The 25,130-nt window shown below is 29.4% G+C and overlaps 1 protein-coding gene across 3 annotated transcripts; it reads left to right on the forward strand.

Moving 5' to 3' along the window:
- Window positions 1-697: 697 nt before the first annotated feature.
- LOC131851098 (organic cation transporter protein) lies at window positions 698-22,707 on the forward strand. Of its 3 annotated transcripts, none has more exons than XM_059201527.1 (3): window positions 698-939; window positions 11,206-11,317; window positions 15,044-16,569. In XM_059201527.1, exons 1-3 carry the CDS (start codon window positions 897-899, stop codon window positions 16,533-16,535), a joined length of 1,647 nt encoding a protein of 548 aa, XP_059057510.1. In that variant the 5' UTR covers window positions 698-896; the 3' UTR covers window positions 16,536-16,569. The 3 variants fall into 3 exon arrangements, with proteins under 3 accessions (XP_059057510.1, XP_059057509.1, XP_059057511.1); XM_059201526.1 differs by lacking the exon at window positions 15,044-16,569 and adding an exon at window positions 20,532-22,707 and having other exon boundaries at window positions 703-939; XM_059201528.1 differs by lacking the exon at window positions 698-939 and adding an exon at window positions 13,646-13,765 and having other exon boundaries at window positions 11,226-11,317.
- Window positions 22,708-25,130: the final 2,423 nt, after the last annotated feature.

Genomic DNA, 25,130 nt, shown 5'->3' on the forward strand with positions numbered 1-25,130 from the left:
CCATTATTTTTTCATAAGTTATCATTAGTTTTCCATTTAATTACAACTGATAAAGGTTATATACACATTATAAGTACTAGGTACCGAGAACTAACTTAAGTATCTTGCTGGTAATCACCTAAAAAAACTAAACTAAAGAAAATTCTACTTGTCTCGTTTAATGTACACGAGATAATATATTTACATTCATAAGAATTGGAGAGTGTAATTTGTACAATAACTACTTTTTAAATAACTAATGCAGTGCTTGTAAGTGTTCAACGTGATAAAGAATATTTAAATTTAATGTATGATACCGTGATCTCGTTACTACAGATACTCCAGTTGTTTTTCATGTAAATGAACTCGCTTGCGCTCTCCACTATATATATATATATATATACATTATATATAGCATACATAAGGATAAGGATGAAATTAGGTCACTTAATTCATGGTGATGAATTCACTAGAAATTGTTTATGATGATTTTTGCGAGCTTTGCAAGGACGATAGTCGCAGGTATGATTCTCGCATGGTTCAAATATTTCTATTCATGAGTATGATAGTATTGCTCTGTATGTTTTCAATGTATATTATTATTAATAATGTCCTCAGTTTAAGTTGTCTAGTTAGGAGAAGTAGTGGTGTCATCTGCTCTGTGTGGCTGCCGATCAGCCAGGTCGTCAGGTATAAGCCAGTGAAGATAAGGTTGTATGTTTTTTCGCGCGATTGCGGTAACTGAGTGTAGTGTGAGCGCCATTCGATCGTCCGTCGGCAGCCCGGCTCGCACGTCTGTCGCAGTCGGCTCGATAAACGCTGCCGCGTTATCACCACTCTACCATCAATGGTGTTTGTGAATATCATTACAGAACTTCGGCAACAGAACCAGTACCGGACGTAACCTCGCCATCAGAATGGATAAAGATCACGCATTAGAGGAAATGATGGGGAAGTTGGGTAAGTAAATAACTTAATTCACTAACATATGGAACTTCCAAATTGAACATTCCACGCCGGCCGAGTACTTTTACATTTTACACATGTCCATGATCGTTTATATCGTAGAGGTGAACACGACAACTTATTAGTCTGGTTTAAGTTGCAACTTGTCTGGCTTGTCTGGGAAATATGACATAATTACCAATGTGATGTGGAGGTTATCCTCGTGTTAATTAAGAAACAATCTCTTACCACCAACAAACTTTCTAAAGGAAAGCAGAATTTATTTACAAAATATTAATGTCTCTACCCACGTGTTCTGCTTACATCACTGTTGGTATTAAAATGAAGAGCTACCTAAATTGTCATTGTATCTTATATCTTTTTATTAAGTATTCTAATTCTTCTCATAATAAATGTGAAAGTTTGTGAGATAATTGACTGTTCATATACTACTGTTTGTTAATCGACCAAATTTAAACTAGCTAAGTACATGTAATTGAATTGTGATTTACAGATGAATTACGGGTATATTCCCATTTACTATATTTAACGTTATGTTACCTTATCATAATTTATATAAGTGGAATCGAGCAGGATACCTCTGGTATATTGAAATATAATTGAGAGTGCAATTCTACTAATCTCTATATAACAAACTTTTCATTAGTGACAACGTAATTATGTAATTATTCATACACATATTAAAATAAAATACTATTTATTTCTCTTTATTTATTTAGAAGTGTAAGAGCATATTAGCTCCGTCATAACTTCTAAATTCATTATATACATTATATCTGCACTACTCCAAAGACTATAGGATTGTAATATTGCAAACGAAATAATAATAAATTATTATAACAGGTTCAACTTCATAATCGTATTGATAACCCAGACGGCCTTAACCCAATACAAGAGGAGCATTAACCTATTACTGTCTTGTATCCCAACCAAATGACGTAATACCTACCTTCTAGCTTAAATTTTACTTGCCTATTATTTTAAGATCATATATTACGAAACTAATCAATAGTTTATGTGTAATCTAAGATATCTGTATATATAAAGTGAAAGAGGTCTTTTTTATTTGGAATATTTTCATGTTCTACTAGTGTGTGTATTGTAATAGATATATTTATCAAGTTAAAGATATATTTTATAATAATTAGTAATTCTGTTACAATAGAACTGATAATGTCACTGAGGAATATATCAACTATCAGGATACCTTGACTGTATCCAAATATGGGTTCATTAATACTTATGCATGCTAATAAAAATTGTTGAAGGTGATCAAACCCAAAAATTTTCCGTTTGAAATTATGGTACCAATACCATTCATATCAAGCCCTGTGTTAATATGACAAAGGTGCATTTATCCACGGCATATAAAGCAATATTTATAAAATATCCCGCAAAAACAATTCCGAATTCATTTGCAGGCGTATGGATTTATATGTAATATAAAGGATATATTATTCCTGCATACACAAAACACAGCACCTATTCAAAATACAAAAATATTTAGTTCTAATTTACTGTTGTTATTAATATTGTTGATAAGTCAAGTTATTATCAATTCATTAAAAATTATGTTATAGATAACAAGTACTGATTACTTAATTTCGTTATGATTACATACTCGTATCTCCAACTCGATATTGCAATTGTCATTTGATGTCATTGAATATAAAATTGCTTTGCAGAAATTACTTTTATTACAAATAATATGAAATAAACGATTGAAGTAGAATCCTTCCACAATTTTTTAAGAAAATTACTTATTCATTTTTTAAGTATTTTGACACACATTAATGTTTCATATATCAGCATGTTACATATAGAGAGTGTATACTATTAACTTATTCAATTAGCAGAAGAAATAATTATATTATTAATTATAAATTTTTTATAATAAATGTTTTTTCGATACTAGTCATATATATCTTTACAGGCACAGACTATTAACTGCAAATATAATTCTGTTAAGTAGAGATTAGCTGGCTACAGTTAAATTACGTGTTCTTAACAATTATCGAAACTACTTCGTGTAGTCGTTTACGTCAAATTTCCAAATGTATGTAAACCACTTAGATCTACGACACCTCAGTGAGTACAGAATCTATATTGACATTTTATTAAATATAAACTCTACATTGCATTAGATAGTAAATGTTAACCATAATAATGAAATAAGAAAGTGCTTCCTCGGCTGATTACAATAAAATTTCATCAGTTCTTGATCGTAGTAATGCAACAGTAGCAACAAAGTAAATACATGTGCGTATGCTTGTTTGCCATCATAGTGGTATAACAAAATCAATACCATATATTACAGTAAATAAATCTAAATATATTTTCAAAGATCAAAATAATACATTGAATCTCATTTTATTATTTTTTATTTGTGCAGGAATATATAAACAAGAGTCTTTGTGATAATTATAATAATAGGTTTTAACGCATTTTACTTGTTCTAATGGCTTTCATATTTTAATTAGTTTAGTAGGTATGTACATAATATACAATCAGTAACGGATACATTTGTATTACATAATTTTTTGATGTTTAATAATAGTGGAATAAATACCTAAATGGATACAGATTATTTTGGCTGTACTTGTCACAGTTCTGTGGACAAAATAATAATAATAAATACATATTAAAATTATGATTACAACATTGTTACGCATTTAGTCTTATATTTTCTTGTACATAGTTCATAGACATCATATTTTATTTTCATCCGTTCCTTGTATTGTTAAGTGTATTTATGTCTATTCATAGCGTTTTACGAGTACCTACCTATTTTGGTTGATGATAAATAAATTATGTCAGTCACATAGGTATGGCTTATTTTATATTCCAGTTATAGAAAAATAAAAAGTATGACAATAACTAAAATTAATTAATTTATATTTAATTGATGCCGATGTTACTACTATTACTACTATTGCTAGAATGGACGCCTTCATTGAAACTGTACTTACTTCTTACTTTGTAACGTGCTTGAGACATGATGCAAGATATTTCTTATCGGTCTATACATTTCAAAGATTTTTTTATTTATAAAAGCAAGTTCTTAAATTGTTTATAAATATTCAATTAATGTATATAATATGCCTTCAAAATATGGTCTAGACTAAGGAAAAATACTATACAAAAGTATATTGTACATAATGTAAATTAGTAACTTGTCAATTGTTTAGCGTTAAGCTGTTAATTGTCATAAAACGGTATGGCGTTAACCTCGGTCGCTATTGGTAGACCGTGTTACAACGACGTGTAAGTTGAAATAATTTCTATGAGCTACTAATATAAATCATTATAAATAAATATTGAATACTCGAATAAATCTTTGAGATACATTTATCGCAATATAGATGTTCATGTGATTATGTGGTTCCTTAATCTGTAGCAGATTAAGCAACCACATAATCACATGAACAAGTAAGTATCAAATATTCAAGCAAAAGAGCGTCCTCGAGTAGAGACTCGGTTTTGACAAACTATAATATTTTTTATTTATCGAATCGAATAATAAATAAATATTATGGTGGCTACACATAGAAGATAATTTTTATGATACTACTGGATTATTTATAAGGCATTACAAGATATTATAAGCGTCCATGATGCAAATATCATTTCTCTTGTATTTGTGATTGGAAATAAACACGACGATCATGCTGTGATGTTTAACTGTTTATAAACTCTACTTACATTCAGGACAAATTTTAAGAGATAGCCCGAGATCCACTCATTTTTGAAAAATACCTATATACTTAAATAAATTAGAATGGTAGGTATATAAAATGTTAACTAGTTTACATTTTTTGTCCTGTGTGCATGTTCAACTCACACTTTACCGGTTTTTTATGATGATGTCAACACTCGATTCAGAATGCACTTTCAGCCGAGTCTCTCCACAGTTGCTCCTTTCAATTAAATAACAAACTTTACAAGTATTTTTGTGAGTAGGTATATATTACTAAATAAATTGATGACTGACACATGATTTCTGCTTTTCATGACTACGTCTCATGACGTGAGTTTACACATTTAATATATAGGTATATTTATACGTTTAGAAAAATACTTAGAATCCGGAGAATTTGGGAGGTGTGTCTAAGTCTTGACGTATCGTGTTTGGTTTATTATGTAGTGAATAGTTACGTATATAGTGAGCAAGGTCGAGATATTGTCCTGATTTAGCATGGTATGTTTGATTTATCACCATCACGTGCACTATAAGGCTTCGGCTGCCAAGGCCATTAAATATGTGTATGATAACGGTATAATGTCTCGGCGAAAATATAACATGATTACACAGAATTTTTTGTAACATTCCTATTGACCTTTCATTGTTTCCAGAATATGCAAAAAGCCGTCAGATTTTTTTACAATTCTAAACAATATAAAACATATAATAAGTGCGACCTCTACTATTCAAATATTACTTGACCCTGATCAAATACGAATTGTTACTTATTGGACCGTAACTTTAATACTAATATGTACTATAGACATAAATTGTGAAAACAAAAAAGTTAGGTAACTGATCTCATTTAAATTTAAAGTATGTATAAATACCAATATAATGTTAATTAAATAAATAAATAGAGATTAGAAGGTATATCTTGGACATAGAGGAAACAAGTATTCTAGAAATACTCAATGAAATGTGTATGTATCTACGTATTTTGTACTCGGTTTACGAATAAACAATAATTGTTTCACATTTACAAGCCAGTTAAAGTGGTAATGTCTTTTGAATAAAACAAAATTAAGACTAGTAATAGCAGTTTTATTTATTGTTTAGCAAAATAAGTGGCCTTATGTTTAAATCTATGATAATTTAAAAATTATATAGCACTGTCATTGTAGTAAAGTTAATACAACATATATTTTATAATAAATTACAAATTAATTATTATAATTTGTAATAATGTGTGCTACTCTTCAGTAGGTACTTAACTCTACATCAGACCTCGTCTCTTTTCGGAAAGATATGAGATAATTTTACCACACTTACCTAAATGTTTTGATGAGATAATATTTATTTTAAGTGCATAATTATTCAGCGTTATATTCATATAATATTGTGTTTTTTATTTAGTTGTTTATCTGAGTACGTTGTTGGTTCTTTGTCCCTTTGTGTACATATTAATTGGACAATGTTTATAATAACTACAGGCATTGAGGTCACGTTTTTGGAATATCGCCAATATATAAACGAATATTTTCGCAAAGTATTAAAATCTAAACGGTAAAATAAAGTACATAACATAATAAATTAAGCTGTACATGGCACAGCTTAATTTAAGATATAATAAGATAAGATAAGCTATATTAAAGATACTAAATAGAAAGTTATTTATTTGTATTAGAGGAATGCTCACTGACTATGCTCAATGATTACACTGAAGTGAATTAAATGTGATTGAAAAAAATACCTAAGGTCTAATATCTACTGTTATACTAACAATTCAGTGCATACTCGTAGGTACCTATTAAAATATGTAGTTAAATTACTACGTGAAGACAACTAAAAATAACTAATTTAAAAATAGCTTTTGATGGTTAACTTTGTCGTCTCCAAATAGAATTGAATTTACGTTGACGTTGAAGTTCGCTGAACTGCAAAGAATTCCTAATTATATATTTATAATGAAATCCGTAGTTTGTTACTTCAAATAAGAATACAATATAGTTTAAAAAAGTTTGTCTGTATATTTCTTAAGTGCTATAAAATCCTTTTGTACAACATGGTTTATGGATGATCATACATGACCTACAAAGAAGATCGACGCCATTAATGCTATTAAAATAACCATACGAGCATCATCACAAAAACGTCATCATCATGGAACATATTCTAATTTAAATAATACATCAGCATGTATCTGCTTTTTATATTTTATCGGTGACTAGCACGAACGAAACGACATACAAATACATGATATATTATTTATAATAATTTGATAACTAATGTGTTTAAAATTTTGAGGACTACATACACATATCGATGTCTCTTGTGTAATAAGATGATAATAGGCACCAAAATACGTATATATATATTTATATATGTATCTAGTCATATTAATATAACTTTACAATATTATTTAAAAGTCTCATATTGACATCGCAGACACCAATTTTCTCTGAATAGTATGTAGAGTAAATTCCCATATTTACTCTTTTATTTATGAGCAAGATTCTGTTTTATGTATTATTATTTATATTGTTTGTACAGGTTTATGGGCAGGTGGGGGACATATAGGGATAGCTATACCATCAAAAATGATGTGTCAACCACTCGAGCAGTTAAGGCACTGCAAGAGATAGCAATGCAATTGTCAAATTACTAGGTATTCTTCAAATGTTTCGATGCCGTCGTTTCCTCTTAATTCTACCTTCTTATCGCTTACATAACTCGTATCATCCTCACGTCCATGCATTCCTAATATAACCCATTCTGTAATGTAGGTCATTTCTCCTGTTTTGTTGCTAAATTGAACAGAAAAGGGTAACACAATTTGCTTTAAGTGGATGATTGACGTAAACGATAATATGAAGTGGTCATTCAGACCATTAGCAATTACTGCCGTTTGCAAACTTGTATCTCACTTGTATTGCCCTGTTGTATTTGGTAGTATTTATTTAATGATTAGTAATTGTTTAGATTTTTGAGTAGGCAGATCTACGAACGTCTTGCTATTTCTCTGAATACTCACAATAGTTTTCCTGTATTTATCAGACAAAAGTTATGATCATATTTTCCTTTTACATATAATTAATCACCAATGCTAATTGTAAAGACGTTCCTCGGCCGAGTTCTAGATCTGGTAAATGAAAATATTAATGCTTTACTTTTCTTGATAGGTAGGTAATACTAGTATATGTGTGTTATATTGATTAAATAAATATTGTATCTCTTGATATTACATGTAAAACATTAATTCAATTATTATATATTTCATATACAATAATATTAAACATTTATTTCTAACTTAAGTTATATACTAATACTAATTTATTGTGACATTTAGTTTAACGTTTTAAAAATCATGAAAAGAGAAAAATATTTACGCAGGATACTGGTATGTTGTCTTTATGCATCCCAGTATCCTTGCATAAATATTTTATATCTCTATTAGGTACATATCTTATCAAATTCTAATATAAATTGTATAACGATATCAAACAGTATGAAAATCAGTACAAATCCGATAGCTCTGATAAACAAGTTATATGTAAATTACGTTTTTAGCGCAGTAATGTGTGTGATGTCCTGGTATCGGTCACATAATTATTGATTTAAACGAGGTCCCATCTGTGTCAACAGAAATTGCATGACGTAAAATCTGCGTCTTTAATGCCTACCTACTCTACTTCGGTACTAAAAATCGTAAATAAGTATATAGATATATATACATGAATAAGTCTACATGTCACGATATACAGTATTCAAGATTTATTATTTTTATAGTAGTACCTATTGTGTTTTATTTCACTCTTAATTTTGGCTACTGGAAGGAAAATAGTAGACAAGAGATAATATCTATATAATGCAGCTTGTTCTCTTTTCATACAAATCGTGTTATTATGATTTTCTATATTAACAAATTAACTTACTTTGACGGCTTCGGTGGTCTAGCGGTTTAACACAGCATTTTTCGTCCGATGGTCGCGGGATCGATTCTTTGCGCGGTACAAACATTTGTATTTGTACGATTGTTTGTATTAGTCTTTGTATATTATGTATGTACATATTTCCAAAAAAATAACGTATCTATGAATTTATATCACTTTTCTAGTACCCATATAATAAGGTCTGCTTAGCTTGGCACTAGATGGCGCTATGTGAATTTAGTTATTTATTTATTTTATTAATCATAAAATTTGTTTCATAGACTAAGGTAACTAATATTTTTAGTAGTTTACACTACTCAGATTTTATTTAAACCGGTTTGCTTTAGAATTACCCGGAATTGAAAAACTTGATTTTCACCAAAAAAGAACCTATTTTTAGCTCATTCATACAAACAAGCCGAGCCGGTATAAACATTTTAATAAATATGCCAGATATTTAAATTTAAATTTATTTTCAGAATATATACCTTTATATGTAGTGTGTTAAGAGCGTGAAAATATTGTTATCGCACTTGGGTGAAGGGAGGCGCAAGGTCTCTGAATAGAGATAGATCGAATACTGAAGAGCACATCGTAATTGTATTGTGTGTACTCCTTGCTCTTAGCCCATAAGAACTCGATCCTGAGGATCTGACAACTGTGCAGAGGCGATTATTAGTAACGCATCTTGTTGACAATTTTGAGATAATTACAAGTTTAGAAGAACACCCTTCAGTAAATAACCTCAAAAAGATCAACAAAACATAATAATTTGCAAAATCACAACATACAAATAGAAATATATATTTATTCATTTACGTATGTATATAACTATAATATATATGAACACATTATACAATTAAAACTTTGGCCGTATCAAATATTGTATTACGTATTATACCTATTATTTGCTAACAATCAATCATAATTAACACAATACGAGATTGCGAGAACAATTATTCTAATGTGCCTCTGCAGTCTTCTTATGCCAACCTTACAGCATATACTTAGAGAAAGCGAGTTTTTAGGTAGGTAATTGTACATTTATCAGAGAAGTCATTGTAGATCAACCATTGATTTATCAATAAAATCCGCTTTTGCATTGTCACTAAGCAACTCATGTTTATCGTGTATAAATAATTTACATTAGGATAAAAAAACAAGATTAAATAATGTTGTATTTTCCTAAATGGTTTAATTAATATGTGGAATGCCAGTCTAGTCTATACTTATATTATAAAGAAGTAACATTGTAGGTAATTTTTCATGTTTATAGAATATATACGGATACCTCTGAATACACGCATCCTATTTAAAAAATATTTGTAAATGAATACAAATATTTTATACCCACCTGAATTTTTTGTGTATTTTAGTGTTGTGTAATCTATTTGTCCTATTTGAGCTGTAGATGGGCACTACAAATAATCACATTATCCTTACTAATTTATTTGGTATTAAAGATTTCAGGTATAGGTTATAAATTACATCAATAATAGATTTTATTTTTATTTATGTAAATTACGTGTGAAGAATACTGTTTGAGATAATTATCCGCTTCACACTGGATAGCTAAAAATGAACTTAATTAATATTAAATGTGGGTGTTGGTATGTAAGTAGATACCTACACAGTGTAAGTCTAATATCTGACTGATCGAGTACAAAGTGGTAAAATGTGGAGGTCGCCAGGCCGCTACGACTAGCGGGTTATCAAGTTGAATCACCTTTATTGTATACGATGACCACATAATTATGTTAATTATACTTAGAATCTTTTATGTTGAGAATAATTCATTATCTTTTTTAAATTTCTATTTAATACCGTCTATTCAATAAAAATTTTTATCGTCTGTTAGTATTATAGATACCTATTTATTTCTTATACATAATTATCATGTGTTATATACGTATACAATTACATGCATTCTCTGTCAATATCAATCAATAAACATATCATACATATAAACAATAAACTAATAAATAAAACATTTCAGTAATCCTATAATTAGCAAAGAAGTCAATTAAAACCTAATTATACGACAAACAGCATAAACTGTTAGATAAAACTGCACGAATATGAAATTATTCATGTTTTAATTATGAAGGTAACTAAAGAATATATTTTTGAATTTCCATATTATCCCTATTATCGCACATATTTTAATACAGTATTTCTTTTTTTTTATTGGTATATGGTTCTGCTGTAAAATATATACAGACTTTTTTTGTGTTGTAGATATGGTAAATCAATAATTTTATATTTTTATAATACATCTTCTTCTTCTTCGTACTTTTTTACATTTTCACGTAATAAATAAGAGATTTTAAATTGTTGCCATAACCCTGTTTATACCATTAAACAAAAGCAAGTGGTTATTTGAATGATACTAAATAGGTCAGTGTCGTGACACTGGGACATGTCCCACCTATATAAATCGATCTTTTTCTACTCTTACTAGTTATTTTAATTATATTTTTTGTACAGTAGTGTACAAAAAACTTAATACAAATATTAATTTACTTATTTTATTAATAACTGCTATTTGGCATACATAATTATATAAATTAAAATCCGTAGTGTGTTAGTCTTAAGTGTTTTGGAATAAAAATGTATGCTTACACTGCTATTTCTATATCTTTTCAGGAGATTTTGGGCGGTATCAATGCTTCCAGTTTAGTCTGCATATACTCGCCGCATTGACTGCTGGCATGCATATGCTCTCCTTGGTAACAGTTGCTGCCGTACCGGAACATAGGTTAGTAATGAAAATATATACATAATTTGAAATAATGTAACGATTATAACGAAACAGCGGCGTTTCAATACTAACTCAAAAATCCACGGATGTCTACTTAATCAATAGATTTACATCATGATGAAAAACTTATTGCAATATTCAGGATCTACCTACCGATAATTATATAAGAGTATTGTAGTGTTGCTGTTTCGGATTATATGTTATACGCTATATTTAACAGAATGTTTCAAATAAGTTTTGTACATATTATATTTTTTAATGATATAACAACAACTACAGTTAACGCCACTGTATTAATTCAATAGCACCTCCTTATTAGTAACAGTTAAATAATATTAATTCATAATAAAGTATATAATTATACTATGAATTTATTTACTTATGTAGAGTGGCGCTATCTATTATATTATAGTTCTTTACTATGCGCTTGTACTTAGGATGTGGTATTATCTATATTATAGTATCTGTGTGGTTATATGCACTAATTATTGTATATTATTTATACAAAGTTTCATCGTCGTAGTCTTAATAACTAATACTGTTTATTATTTTTATTTTAAATTTAATAACTATACATTTTTAATATTATGTTTTTACGATATAATCTTGCCTAGTATCCTAGTGCACATTTTATATTAAATCAGTAATACAAAATTCATGCAAAATATCTGCTTTCTAATTTATTCATTATATTGTCTTATACCCCAAATAATCGGATAAAGGCAAGGCAATGGTGATGAATCTGATGATGAATGGTCTTAGAATGTATTCAATATTTTAATACATATTTTGCAATATATAGTAAGCACAAATAAATAGACACAGTAACTATATAATATTATTTTATACTCGTATCATATATGTATATATAATGAACTATATTATGTTATATATATATCTAGTGTATAATAAAAACGCATCATATAGGTATGGCATGCATGAAATTTGGTTACTCTTGAGCTTAAAGCTATAGTGGTATACGATTTATAATTAATCTAAATAAAGATATATAGAAAATTAGTAATGAATAGATTGCATATCTCAAATTAGTTAGTTAGACCCTACCTAAATCTAATTTTTTACGAGGTATAAATGCATGAAATTCTTATAATGTCTATTAAAAAAATACAAGAACTTTTTATATAGTACAAAGTATTTAGTCAATCAAAATTAAGTTTCTTTAAAAATATACTGCCCTATACTGTATATACCAAATAGTATAACACTACTAAAACGTAAATGTACTAGATACAAGTATGCAGTTTTATACTAAACCACAACAACGCAAAATGCGGTTATTAATAAATTAACTATTCAAGTACAATGCCTATGTAAGTTATAATACATGGGAGTTCTAACTATAGGTGTACCTGTCTATGTGTTTGATTACATTAATAAAACTCATATGTCGATCATTTCGTGCAGATTTATTTTATTGTAGTTAACTCTTTAATTTATTTATTGAATAAATATTATATACAACTATTTACCTTTATCACCTTAACGATTTATTTTTTTAGCAATAATTAAAGAAATAAATCTTCAAAGTGATAAAGAAATATATTTGTATTAAGTTTGTATTTCAACACTTAAAATATCAAGTCCTAGGATTTGAATAGGTATATGAATGGAATAAAGACTTAATTCTACATAGACGTATTGTCAACTACTCGATAATTATCTATATCTAATTGTTGATATCTATCACTTTTTAGTCTAGTTGTAAATTAAAAATTACATTCAGTCATGTACATGATAAAACTTTAAAGTTAATAAGATTCGCGCATATACGTAGATCTTGCATAGGCCTGTAGTATTTTGATCAAGTCTAGTCTAGTGTATCATATGTATAATTTACATTTAGAAATATAGTTACACAAATTGCTGGTAATGGTATTCTTTCTTTAGGTGTCTATCGCTGTATTAAAGTTTTTATAGCATAAAATTAAGTACCTATGTTTAATCTGTTTTTAAGTGGCATTTAATAAACAATGTTGGTTGATTTTACTATTGAAAACGTGTAAAAAATGAACTAATAGCCATCATGAAAAGATTTTTATGTTTACCGATTATACACTATTGTATAATATTACAATTATATTATTTCTCCGTATCATGTTTTATTGACTAATACTGATAAAATATATACCAATATTGTTTATTACATTTGTTACCTAAAAACTGATTGTATTTATTAATTGAATCTAATTCGTTTCGATAAATGGCGTACCTTTTTGGTTTTATAACTTTTGTTTTTAGTACTTTTATTTTCAATTTTGAATAAGTGGTCTGGGCGTAATAACATAATGCTATGGTTGGTTATAGAGTGTACAGTTTTGCTTGTTTCGGGTACAAGGGTAAATAATTGACACAGCTTTGGTCAATATCCCAGCCTGACACAAATCGACTGTGATGTTTTCGGTGCTTCTTCATGGGTTAATGAACGTAAGTATTTTTGTAAGATACTTCTAATAGTATATTTTATTATTTATCTGATGCCACTTACTCATTGCTTATAAAATATATTTTTTAAACTGGATTGGAACTATTGAAATTTGCTTAAATAATGTATCTAGGTACCTTGTAATAGGTAACAAGTATGTAGAATACGTACTTGTTACCTATTTTCAAGGTTTTGGTATATTTCACCTTATCTACTACCAGAAATAAGCGCAACTAACTACTGAGTTCGCTATAATAATTCCCATTTATACTTAGGTATGCACATAAATATTTAATTTTATAAATTATTTAGTTTTTTTAACATCAGTCAGTTAGTCATAAAATATCTACCATATTATATTCTAGTATTATATTTATTTATTAGTAATAAAAATTACATATACATTATTTGGAATACATATCACAATATTTTTGCATATACATATAATAATTATAACAATATCCTTCAAATAATTAAATTTGCATGACCGTGTATAAATTTTTTAAACAGCATTGCATGGGAAAATTTTAGAAGATAGCACCCGTAACCCAAATTTAACTTCTTACACCATAGATATCCTCGGAATGACGGTGCCTATTAACGTATAAAACACATAAATAGATGTATAAGATCTCTTGTGAAGTAACAAATTATCACTTTTATTAGAATCACTAAACTTTTCACAAGTCCTACATTTCATTACAAAATCCTTAATATCATTTGATTAGATCAACGTTTTCGATTCCAAATTCGTCTTTCTTTAAATCTAGCTAAGTAGATTATGACTATGTAAAAAATTAAGAAGGAATAGTCTAATCACACAAATTCATTATTGTACTAATGAATTTGTGTGATTAGACTATGTGAAATATTTGCTAATTTGTCCTTTTCAAAGCGCGTGCCATGTCATAGCAAAGAAAATGAATATAGCTAAATTTAACATAATTTTTTTATGTAGGTAATATTTGTTTACCTTTTTTGTTTTTCAAATATAACTTTCAATTTTCAAAACATATTTATGCAAAGGAATAATTAATTCTCTTATTACCTAATTACATTTCATTAATCATTGAAATTCTAGAAATTCAAAAAATATAATAAAATATGGTAAATGTTAATAATAAAAAAAATACATTGTAATTTGTATATGGATTATATATAATTGTTAATTTATTCGACGCGTGTGTATGTTGCTTCTGTATGAAGATATATAGGCATTAATAGAATTATAATTTTAGAGAAACTAAGAAAAATAAAATTATTTAATTTATGGTTTTCAGGTGCGCCATACAAGGAGTAGATATGGAAAATTATACAGAACTATGGAATTCCACATCAGTATTAAGCGCTATACCACTAAATGAACATGGTAAATTTGATTCGTGTAAGATGTACGGAGAAAATAAAACTCTAGAAGAATGCAACTCTTGGGTGTATGACACTCAATTTTATTCATCATCTCGCGGAATTGAATGGGACCTAGTGTGCAGTAGGCGTTGGATGGGTGCCACAGCACAAACTGCCTATATGTTTGGTGTCGTTGTTGGATCACTGGTACTTGGTAGACTATCTGATAAATTTGGACGAAAATCGGCTTATGTATGGTCTGGTATTCTACAACTTATATTCGGTATTTCTGTAGCGTTCACCACAGAATATTATACATTTATTGTCATACGATTTCTATACGGAATCTTTGGATCAGGCTCATATATTGCTGGATTCGTTTTAACAATGGAACTAGTTGGATCAAGTAAGCGCACAATATGTGGTGTAGTTTTTCAAATTATGTTTGCGGTGGGTATTATGCTGTTGGCCGCTTGGGGATATCTCATAGACAATAGATTCTATTTACAAATCCTTTATGCTTTACACGCAGCAATATTGATTCCTCATTGGATTTTAATGGATGAGTCCCCGCGGTGGCTCTGGTCACAAGGCCGTGCACGTGAATCGGTATTTATTGTAGAAAAGGCTTTAAAAATGAACAGATCAAGCGAAACGTTAGACACAGCTGCATTAGTGTCACACTGTAAAGCGACATGTGCAAAATACACGGATGAAAGATCTGCTGGAACAATCGATCTCTTGAAAACACCAAATATGTTGAAGAAAACTCTGATAATTTGTGGTTGTTGGTTTGCTAATTCTGTAGTATATTATGGACTATCCCTTAACACGGGAAAACTGAATGGGAATCCCTACTTCATAATATTTTTAATGGGTATTGTGGAACTTCCGAGTTATGTTATAATAATGTACTTTTTAGATAGAGTCGGTCATCGGGCATTGATCAGTACTATGATGTTATTAGGTGGAATATCATGTTTAATAGTGGTTGCATTACCTCATGGATCTTCCTCTACCACTGGTGTAGTAATGGTAGGAAAACTTTTTATATCTGGTTCGTATTCTATTATATATAAATACTCGGCGGAACTTTTCCCCACTGTAGTTCGTAGTTCGGGTGTAGGACTTGGAAGTATGTGTGCCAGCATCTCAGGTGCACTTACTCCTCTAATTAGTCTGCTTGATACACTTAATCCTAAAATTCCTACAATTATATTTGGATTTTTGGCATTACTATCAGGATTTTCCACGTTCTTTTTGCCGGAAACAGTGGGCCGAAATCTCCCCCAATCTCTTGAGGATGGAGAAAAATTTGGAGTGGGTGATACGTGTTTCACAAATTGCAGCGGTCGACGAAAGAGTGATACTTCTGTTGATCTACCAGAAACAATGGTACCGTTGGAAATTATTGAAAAAAAATGAGAATGATGAACGTTACGTTATTTATCACGTTATAAATAACTGTACTGTATAATATATGTACTGTAACTGGCTTTCAACACTATAAATTCTTATCAGTACATACTAAATCCTTGATCTTGATGTCACATTGTGTTTGAATATCAACATAGCTTTTTTTATATATGTATTATGTATAGGTTATATACATAATACATATACCTACCGTAAGTGACGAACCGACCCATCTAATATTTAACGGTTACAATAACTCATGGACGCTTGAAACGTCTAAGAAGTTTTAGTGTGGATGATGCCTTCTTGATGTTGCATTCGCTAGTGAAAACTTTATTTTAATCACAGAAAGATAATATTCTTTAACTAATTTTATTTTTATTTTATTTATATATTACTGTGTAGATACACAGAAGCAAATTTCGTATACCTATTGTTACTGAATTTTTAACTCATCGGTTGTTTGTTTATTTTTATTATATATTAGTTAGCACCTAATATACATAGGTTGTAAATTGATAGACTTGCCAGATAATGTAAGTTATACATACGCCCAGTTTTTATATATTATCGTGATACTAGACAAATATAAATCTAGTCAGATTTTACTTACATAGTTTATTTTTTTATTTTCGCTGTTTTGCTGATTTATCCATAAATAGCATATAGATTATTATTAGATTGAAAATCTATATTTAAAACATAAATTCAATTTTAATATTTATTGTAACCTAGATACATATAGATACTTAAGTACCTAATATATTTGTGTAAAACGTATTGTGAATTAGATAACTATATTTCTTTTTACATTAATACATACGTGATGTAGATGGCACGACATACACATGACACCAAAATCAGGTGCAATACTCGTGTAATAGTCGGGAACGCCCTGGATCAATTCGTGGGTACCAAATCGGGGTCCATTTATCAAGTACCCTGCAAACTAATTTCACACTTATGACCTCTGTTGTAATATTTTAGTCTCGTATATAGGCAGTCTAATACTATAGAACTCATATACTGTATACTAATAATGCGAGATGATGGGTATTTAATAATTACCTACTTATTATTGTGTAGATTAGGGTACGAGGTGAATTCCATTGATACCTAGTCGATTCCCAAATAATTTACAATATACATACTTGCATTGAGACTGATACCAATGTAATCGAGCCTGATATTGTAAGTGAGTATGTAAATTATTATTTTCTCAATTATTTTAATATTTTACTAGTTTTAGAGTTTCTAATTATAGATACCTACATAATAATGCTATTAGTTTAATACAAATAACAAAAATCGTCATTCGGTATTTGGAGCATTGTATGAGTAGGTAGGTACCTACTTACCTGTCAATCAGCATCAAGGATGGCGTTATACCTAATTATAGCTAAAAATTATACCCATGCTCATTATTTCTTATAAATATAGTTATATTTAGTCATTCTTTTTAATGGGAATTTGGAACAAATATAAATATGTCATGGTAAAAATATTTGTTCCTCAATTATGAATACTTAGGTATTACGGACTAAGATATAAGATAAAAAACTAAGAATATAGTATTGTATTGTAATCTTAAATTATCATTTACCAATAATTAAATAGTCTCTAAAAGTGAATCTATATTCAGCCCTGTGTTGTATTAGGTATGAAATGCTTATGCTAAATTCACATAGTATAAAGCATCTTATTCGCCGCCATTGTCTTTACGTATCTATAGATCTTCTAAATCAACAGATTGTAATATAGTTTTCAACAATAGATAAAGTGCTTAAAAAGAAAGGTTTTTATATGCATATAAAAACCTCATAAAGTCAAGATATTCATATTTTTGTAATACAACTGTTAGAAGACAGGGCGGGTCACTAGAAATTTATTATGAACTTTATATTTAGAGTTTAACGTATGCTTTTATATTTGATAAAACATACGTCAAATCTAAATACAAAGTATATATGTATAATATATATCTAAATTATCTATATACCAAATAAAATAAAGCAATAGATAGGAACATACATTTAAATTTATAACCCTTCATACACAGATATCGTGACATAAACCCTGTGCATTAAATACAGTAACAAAATTAGGCAACATTAAAAATTATTGCTCTCTATACCTAGCTATAAGTTACTTAATATAGGTTATATGTTTTCAAATATCTCTGTAATAATAAGTTACATTTATTATTTTAAAGATAGCTATGAATAAATATCTGTTTAATACTTTAAAACTGACTACTTTGGCTATGGCCGTCTAGTAGCAGAACTAACTACTATTAATACCTCTACTAAAGAACCAAAAGTAATGCTTAAATAAATGTATCCTGTAACTAGTGATATATGTAAAAAGGAAAGAAAACACCCGTACATTTTTACCGCAATATACCTATGTATATATTTCTGAATGTTGGATTCGATTTATGCACCTTCAAAGAATGTGTAAATGAGGAGGTTCAATTAACATTAAAATTCAGAACAAACAAATCGTATAATTACTAAATCAGCAAAATAGCCACAAATAGTGACAACTATTATGTAATATAGTAAAATATAACTACATTTTAATTTAGTAAAATTCTTAAATAAATAAATATTTCGATAAAAACTCATGTTATTATTTTGTTCTCTTTTATATAGGCTTTATCCCAAACCTTTAACTACAAAACAAACTTTGTCCGTAAGATTAGATTTATTGTTACGTCGTCTTATCCTTGTGGTTATTACCCAATTTAAGCGGAAAGATCGGTAGTTCGTATCTGGCTGATTCTAACAATACCTTATCAATTTATATTTCTGAAATCTACAATGACAGATACACACTTACAGTGATAGTGGGGTAGTGGGCCTTCCATTTACTGTAATGTCCGCATGTCAAGTGTTGCATTTACAATCGCAGTGTGAATGTATTATATTATTTATTACAATAATAATAATATCTCAGGACAATTCACACAGCACCATCTAGTCGCGATCTGAAGAACTTGTGTTAACATTTTTTTTGGAAATACATACATACACTAGACCGATACAAACAATTAAACTCATGAATAGAAATGTTTGTGTCGTGTGAGGACTTGAATCCGCGACCAGCGGGAGTAAGTAAGGTGGTGTGCTAAACCGCTATAAAGAGGTCGCCACACAACATCTGGATATTATTTGTTAGGGTTGAATACACAGAGAAACCCATGGTATCATCAGGATTAGATAGCTTATCTAACAAATGACTGAATGAATATTTTAGACTGAAACTTTAAGAATTATACAACGTTTACTAGGTCAACTACGACTGTACCAATACTTACATATGATTTTGTTAGTACATTTAGATACCTAGATCGATTTTAACGATTCATATTACGTTGGGCGATTGTATATGTATATTCAGTCACTGGATTAGCAAATTATTACGTCAACGAATAAACAGAGTATTCAGTGAATTGAGAATGTTATAAACAATTATTATATAGATATCCTGTTTGTTTTAATTTAATTCGATTTTTTAGTAATATACACCATTGTCAGTATACGTAAAATTTAATATGCAGAAATGTCCAATTTACTTAAGTCCTAAAACTTACCTAAGATACTGCAGCACTCTGTAGCATTGACTATAGAAATAGAAATAATATTTATTAAAAAAAATATATATATATATTTTTTTTTTTTTAATACTAATTATATATATATATAATTAGTATAGTCATAGTTTTTTTATTATATCAGTTATTAGGAAGCAGACAAGAATATTGAGCAAGAAACTTGCATGTAGAAGCAACACGCTTCTATAATTAAAATTTACATTTCAAGCTCCTTAACAGAATTTACGTAAACTTAATGTTTGACTTTAGAGGATTGATAAAATCAACATGGTAGCTATAGATATCTCTATTCATTCATTCATACATTATGTAAAATATATTTCTGACAGTACCTAATTTCTTAAATTCACATGTGAAACTAATAATATATAAAATGTAAACTATTTCAGGTGCTGGATTGACGGAGTAGATACACAAGGCTCAACAGCAGCTTGGAATTCAACGGAAATTTTAGCAGCGATACCACAGTCACCAACCGGTGCCTTATCTAATTGTTACATATATGAAAACAATGAAACCACAGCCTGTTCTAAATGGGTTTATGATACAAAATACAGATCTTCATCTCGTGCTATGGAATGGAATTTAGTTTGCGATAAGAGATGGATGGGAGCACTAGCACAGACAGTTTATATGTTGGGAGTATTTACTGGAGCAGTAGTGTTAGGAGGAATGGCTGACAAATATGGAAGAAAAAAAATATTTTGTTGGTCGGCTGTATTGCAATTAATTTTTGGTGTAATCGTGGCCTTTATACCGGAATATTGGACCTTTTTGGTGATAAGATTTTTATACGGAATATTTGGGTCAGCCGGTTCATATATCACTGGCTTTGTATTAACTATGGAAATTGTTGGACCTAGTAAAAGAACTGTATGTGGAGTAGCATTTCAAGGGTTTTTTGCCGGTGGTATAATATTGGTTGCGGGATGGGGTGCTCTTATAGACAATAGACAAGTACTGCAAGTTATATATGGATTACATAGCCTTCTTCTAATTCCACATATTTGGATTATGGATGAATCGCCACGTTGGCTATGGGCTCAAGGTCGAGTAAAGGAATCCGTAGATATTGTTGAAAAGGCTTTGAAATGTAATAGATCTGAACACATTTTAGACAGAGCTGATTTAGTATCGAGAGGAAAAGTTGAAGTATCTAAAGGGACTGACGATACTTCTAAAGCTGGTACGATGGATCTGTTTAAAACACCTAATTTAAGAAAAAAGACGTTGAACGTGTGCTTTTCTTGGTTTGCTAATTCCATTGCCTACTATGGTCTTACATTAAGCACGGGTAAGCTGGAGGGAAACCCTTATCTGATCATCGCTATTATGGGTTTCGTAGAATTTCCAAGTTACGCCGCAGTTATGTATTTTCTTGACGTATGGGGTCGTCGACCTTTGATCAGCTCAATGATGTTGGTAGGGGGCACTGCGTGTGTAGTTGCAACTTTTCTTCCAGCTGGTAGCACAATATCAACGGGAATTGTGATTGCAGGAAAATTATTTATAGCTGGATCGTTTGCTATAATCTATAATTACTCAGCAGAATTATTTCCTACAGTTGTACGTAATTCTGCTATGGGCCTCGGGTCTATGTGCGCCAGATTATCAGGTGCATTAACACCTTTGATTTCTTTACTAGATTCGTTTAATCCTAAAATTCCGGCAGTAATATTTGGAATTGTAGCACTAATTTCTGGATTCTTATGTTTGTTTTTACCAGAAACTATGGATCAACCCATGCCTCAGACATTAGCTGATGGTGAAAACTTCGGGAAAGGAGATACATGTTTTAGTAGTTGCACCGGCAAAAAAAGAAATAAAACTTACACTGAAGAAGATAAAAACGCTGAATTAATGGTTCCATTAGAAGATATGAGTAAAAAAGTTTGAAAGATGTGTTTACAATTATTTGGAACTATACTAATTGTAGTAAATAGGTACCTATGAATAGGTATGCCTTAGTAGAGAAATTAATCTATAAAGACAAAATAGTATTATATAAATAGGAAGGTACTTTACATTAGATATTGACATTAAAATTGACGCTCTGTGGTCTTCAACATAAGGTCGAGATATACAGAACTATCTGTAACAAAAGAACCACCACATATTTCAATTGTCGAATCCCAATTAAGTCAAGAATGTATCGGTTACATAGTGATTTAATGTATACAAATATTCTTGTGATGTTTCTGAAATGTTGTTTTGAACTACTTGTATAATCATATCTAGTAGATATAAATGATGTCAATATTTGAATCAAATATCTATGTATTGTATTTACCAATGGTTCAATAATATTTACGTTCAGTGTATAACAAGTTGTAAAGTTATGTTACTTAGTTAAGTGCCTCATAAAGAGGTTAGGATTTAATTCTGGCAAGTTCCTACCAAAATAATACTAGTGGGTAATTGTATTTACCTACTGGACAAAACAAAGTGCTTTATAAATTGTGATTCAAAATTAGAGTATTCTGTTAGTTTATACAAATATATTCTGTAAATATGTGCTTATTAAGGAATATTAAAATTGACAAGAACATGTTCATTATTATGAAAACCTAATATGTTTAAACCGCTATAACAACAGCGTGCCTGTATGCTAATCTCTCAAAAAGAGTAAACAAGGAATTGTATCCCACATCTCAAAAGCATATGAACAACCACAGAACACGGAAGTAGGCTAACAAAAACGCGGATAAATCAATAGAAAATTTTGTCCTCTGAGGCAATATGTGAGTCTGAGCCGCAGGTATTTAATTATTGCAGGTACCTACTATTAACAATTGTAAATAAAAAGCAGCTTAAACTAAATATAATTTTATATTTACATCAAACAATAATTCAAAATCACAGTGAGATTAAAAAACACCGATATAATTTACATCCATTCATAATGAACATACAATAGATAATAGGCATATGCATAGATCAAGTCTTCTAATATCGTTTTGAAAATCAATAACTACATCTGCGTGAATTAACAATTTATCATCAGAAAATACATTCAATAAAAATATGGCAGATTAATGTAATTGGCTTGAATTGAAACTGGGATTACTGAATCGGTACTTCTACTTTTGCATTCTATAAAAATATAGCAGAACATTAGGTATTATCTCTAATACATTATAATACTGCTCATGTATTTTTATTCGTATCTGTAATGTGAAGTTACATATATATAGGTAATTTTAATTACAGAGTACATAAGTATTAATTCAAGATCAAGACATTTAATCACATTTAATTTTATATATAATTTCCTAACGGCTTAAAAAGTTTGAACAATTGTATTTATGATTTTAAATACTAAGCAGACTAATGAAGTGTCACAATTTGATATTTTTTGAGATAACGTGGGCTTAACTTTATCTACACTTCGGTTTATAATGAGCCAACTTAAACACAGTCGATACAAATTTAATTGGTATATACTTAAGTTTATCGATTAAATTGAATATTTAAGCGGTATTACCAAAGAGCGAGGTAAATATTCCAGTGCTAATAGACACAAATTCGTATATAAGAACAAAATAAACCAAGGTGTCGATGTCGGGTCAGTTCTATAGTGGGTTTGAATTTTATTTTTATATGGTAAGCTCAATAGTGGGAAAATTATAGTTTGATTGGTTACAATAATTATGATCATGATGATTAAAATAGAGTAGTGATGTTCATTATAGAATTTTTGTCATTTTTTTATGAATATAGGTGTCACTTGAATGTCAAATTCAGCCCATTCTGAAATATGTAGTGCAAAGTGGCTCTTTATTAGTATCTAAAACAAAAACGGGCTTCTAAAATATGTAAGGTAGGTACAATAATAAATATAGCTTATTCAAAATTTAAAACTAAAACAGTTAAAGACAAGTAACTGCACCCGATGTCACGATAAACATTAGTACCTAAGCCAGGGATGGAATGAGATCGCGAAAAAATTTTGTTAGATAGAATTATATTAAACCTATTTATAATCTTTTTATTTCTTACACAAACAAAATTAAAACCGATGAATTAAAAATATAATTAGAAAAGATCTTCAACAAAAATATAACTACTCCCATGAACTAAACTTTCTTGTAAATATTTATATTTTTTGTAATGAATTAATCTGCCCTCCCGACATGGTGGATTCAAATGTTCGTCAAATTAATCGGCTAATGAAATTGTGGCTACTTATGTAAAAGGCAAAATAATATCCATGTAGCTGTACTTTATATAGCTATTTTTACAAGTTTATAAGTTTTTCGTTAGGTACCCTGTATACAATTTCGATTTGGTATATTAATATATAGGAATATCTACACTACTAAAGGAATAGAAAATAAATAATGTGATCCCTCCAAAAATTAAGTACTATTTTGTTAAGCTAGGTAAATAATATGAATTGAGCACTTTCTAGTGATGTAGCTTATACATTACGCGCTTTGTATTATGATTTATTTTCATTCAATGTGAGTGACAATACTCTACCTACTTATGTATAAATTGATTTATCACTCAGCTCAATTTATAGAAAATAAATATTATTTTTATTACTCCTATGATGACCATAACCGCGCAGTGCTAATTATATACGTAAATAGGTTTAAATATTGAAGTTAAAGAAATTATTGAAAACTACCAATAAAATTGACATTACATTATAATTATTTACTATATATATATAAGTCGACATAATATAAAATACCTTCAGCGAAAACACCGAAACGAATCATTTTCTTAAATGCTATTCTTTAGAAATCATATTAATTACCGGCTGGTTTAGTGTGAAAATTTACATGAACTTGTTCACCATTTCCAGGGTAAGTACGCTTAGAAAATCACATTAAAAGACGTTTTGCATCGTGTAAATAGCATCGCACAACCAAACACATAGGTTTAAATTCATCCATATTTTCTTAGACGAAATTGGACTAGAAAGTAAAAAGACCACAGAAGAGGACAGAATAAAAGCTCATTTCGATTTCTCTAATCTC

Source organism: Achroia grisella, unplaced genomic scaffold (genome assembly GCF_030625045.1).
Source record: "Achroia grisella isolate CSIRO2021 unplaced genomic scaffold, CSIRO_AGI_Agris_v1 utg780, whole genome shotgun sequence".
Lineage (NCBI taxonomy): Eukaryota > Metazoa > Arthropoda > Insecta > Lepidoptera > Pyralidae > Achroia > Achroia grisella.

Excerpts from the sequence above, each read along its gene's own strand:
- LOC131851098 (XM_059201526.1), top strand. The coding sequence starts at position 897 with ATGGATAAAGATCACGCATTAGAGGAAATGATGGGGAAGTTGG. Across the intron at positions 940-11,205 it reads GGAAATGATGGGGAAGTTGG|GAGATTTTGGGCGGTATCAA; the intron begins GTAAGTAAATAA and ends ATATCTTTTCAG. Across the intron at positions 11,318-20,531 it reads GCTGCCGTACCGGAACATAG|GTGCTGGATTGACGGAGTAG; the intron begins GTTAGTAATGAA and ends AAACTATTTCAG.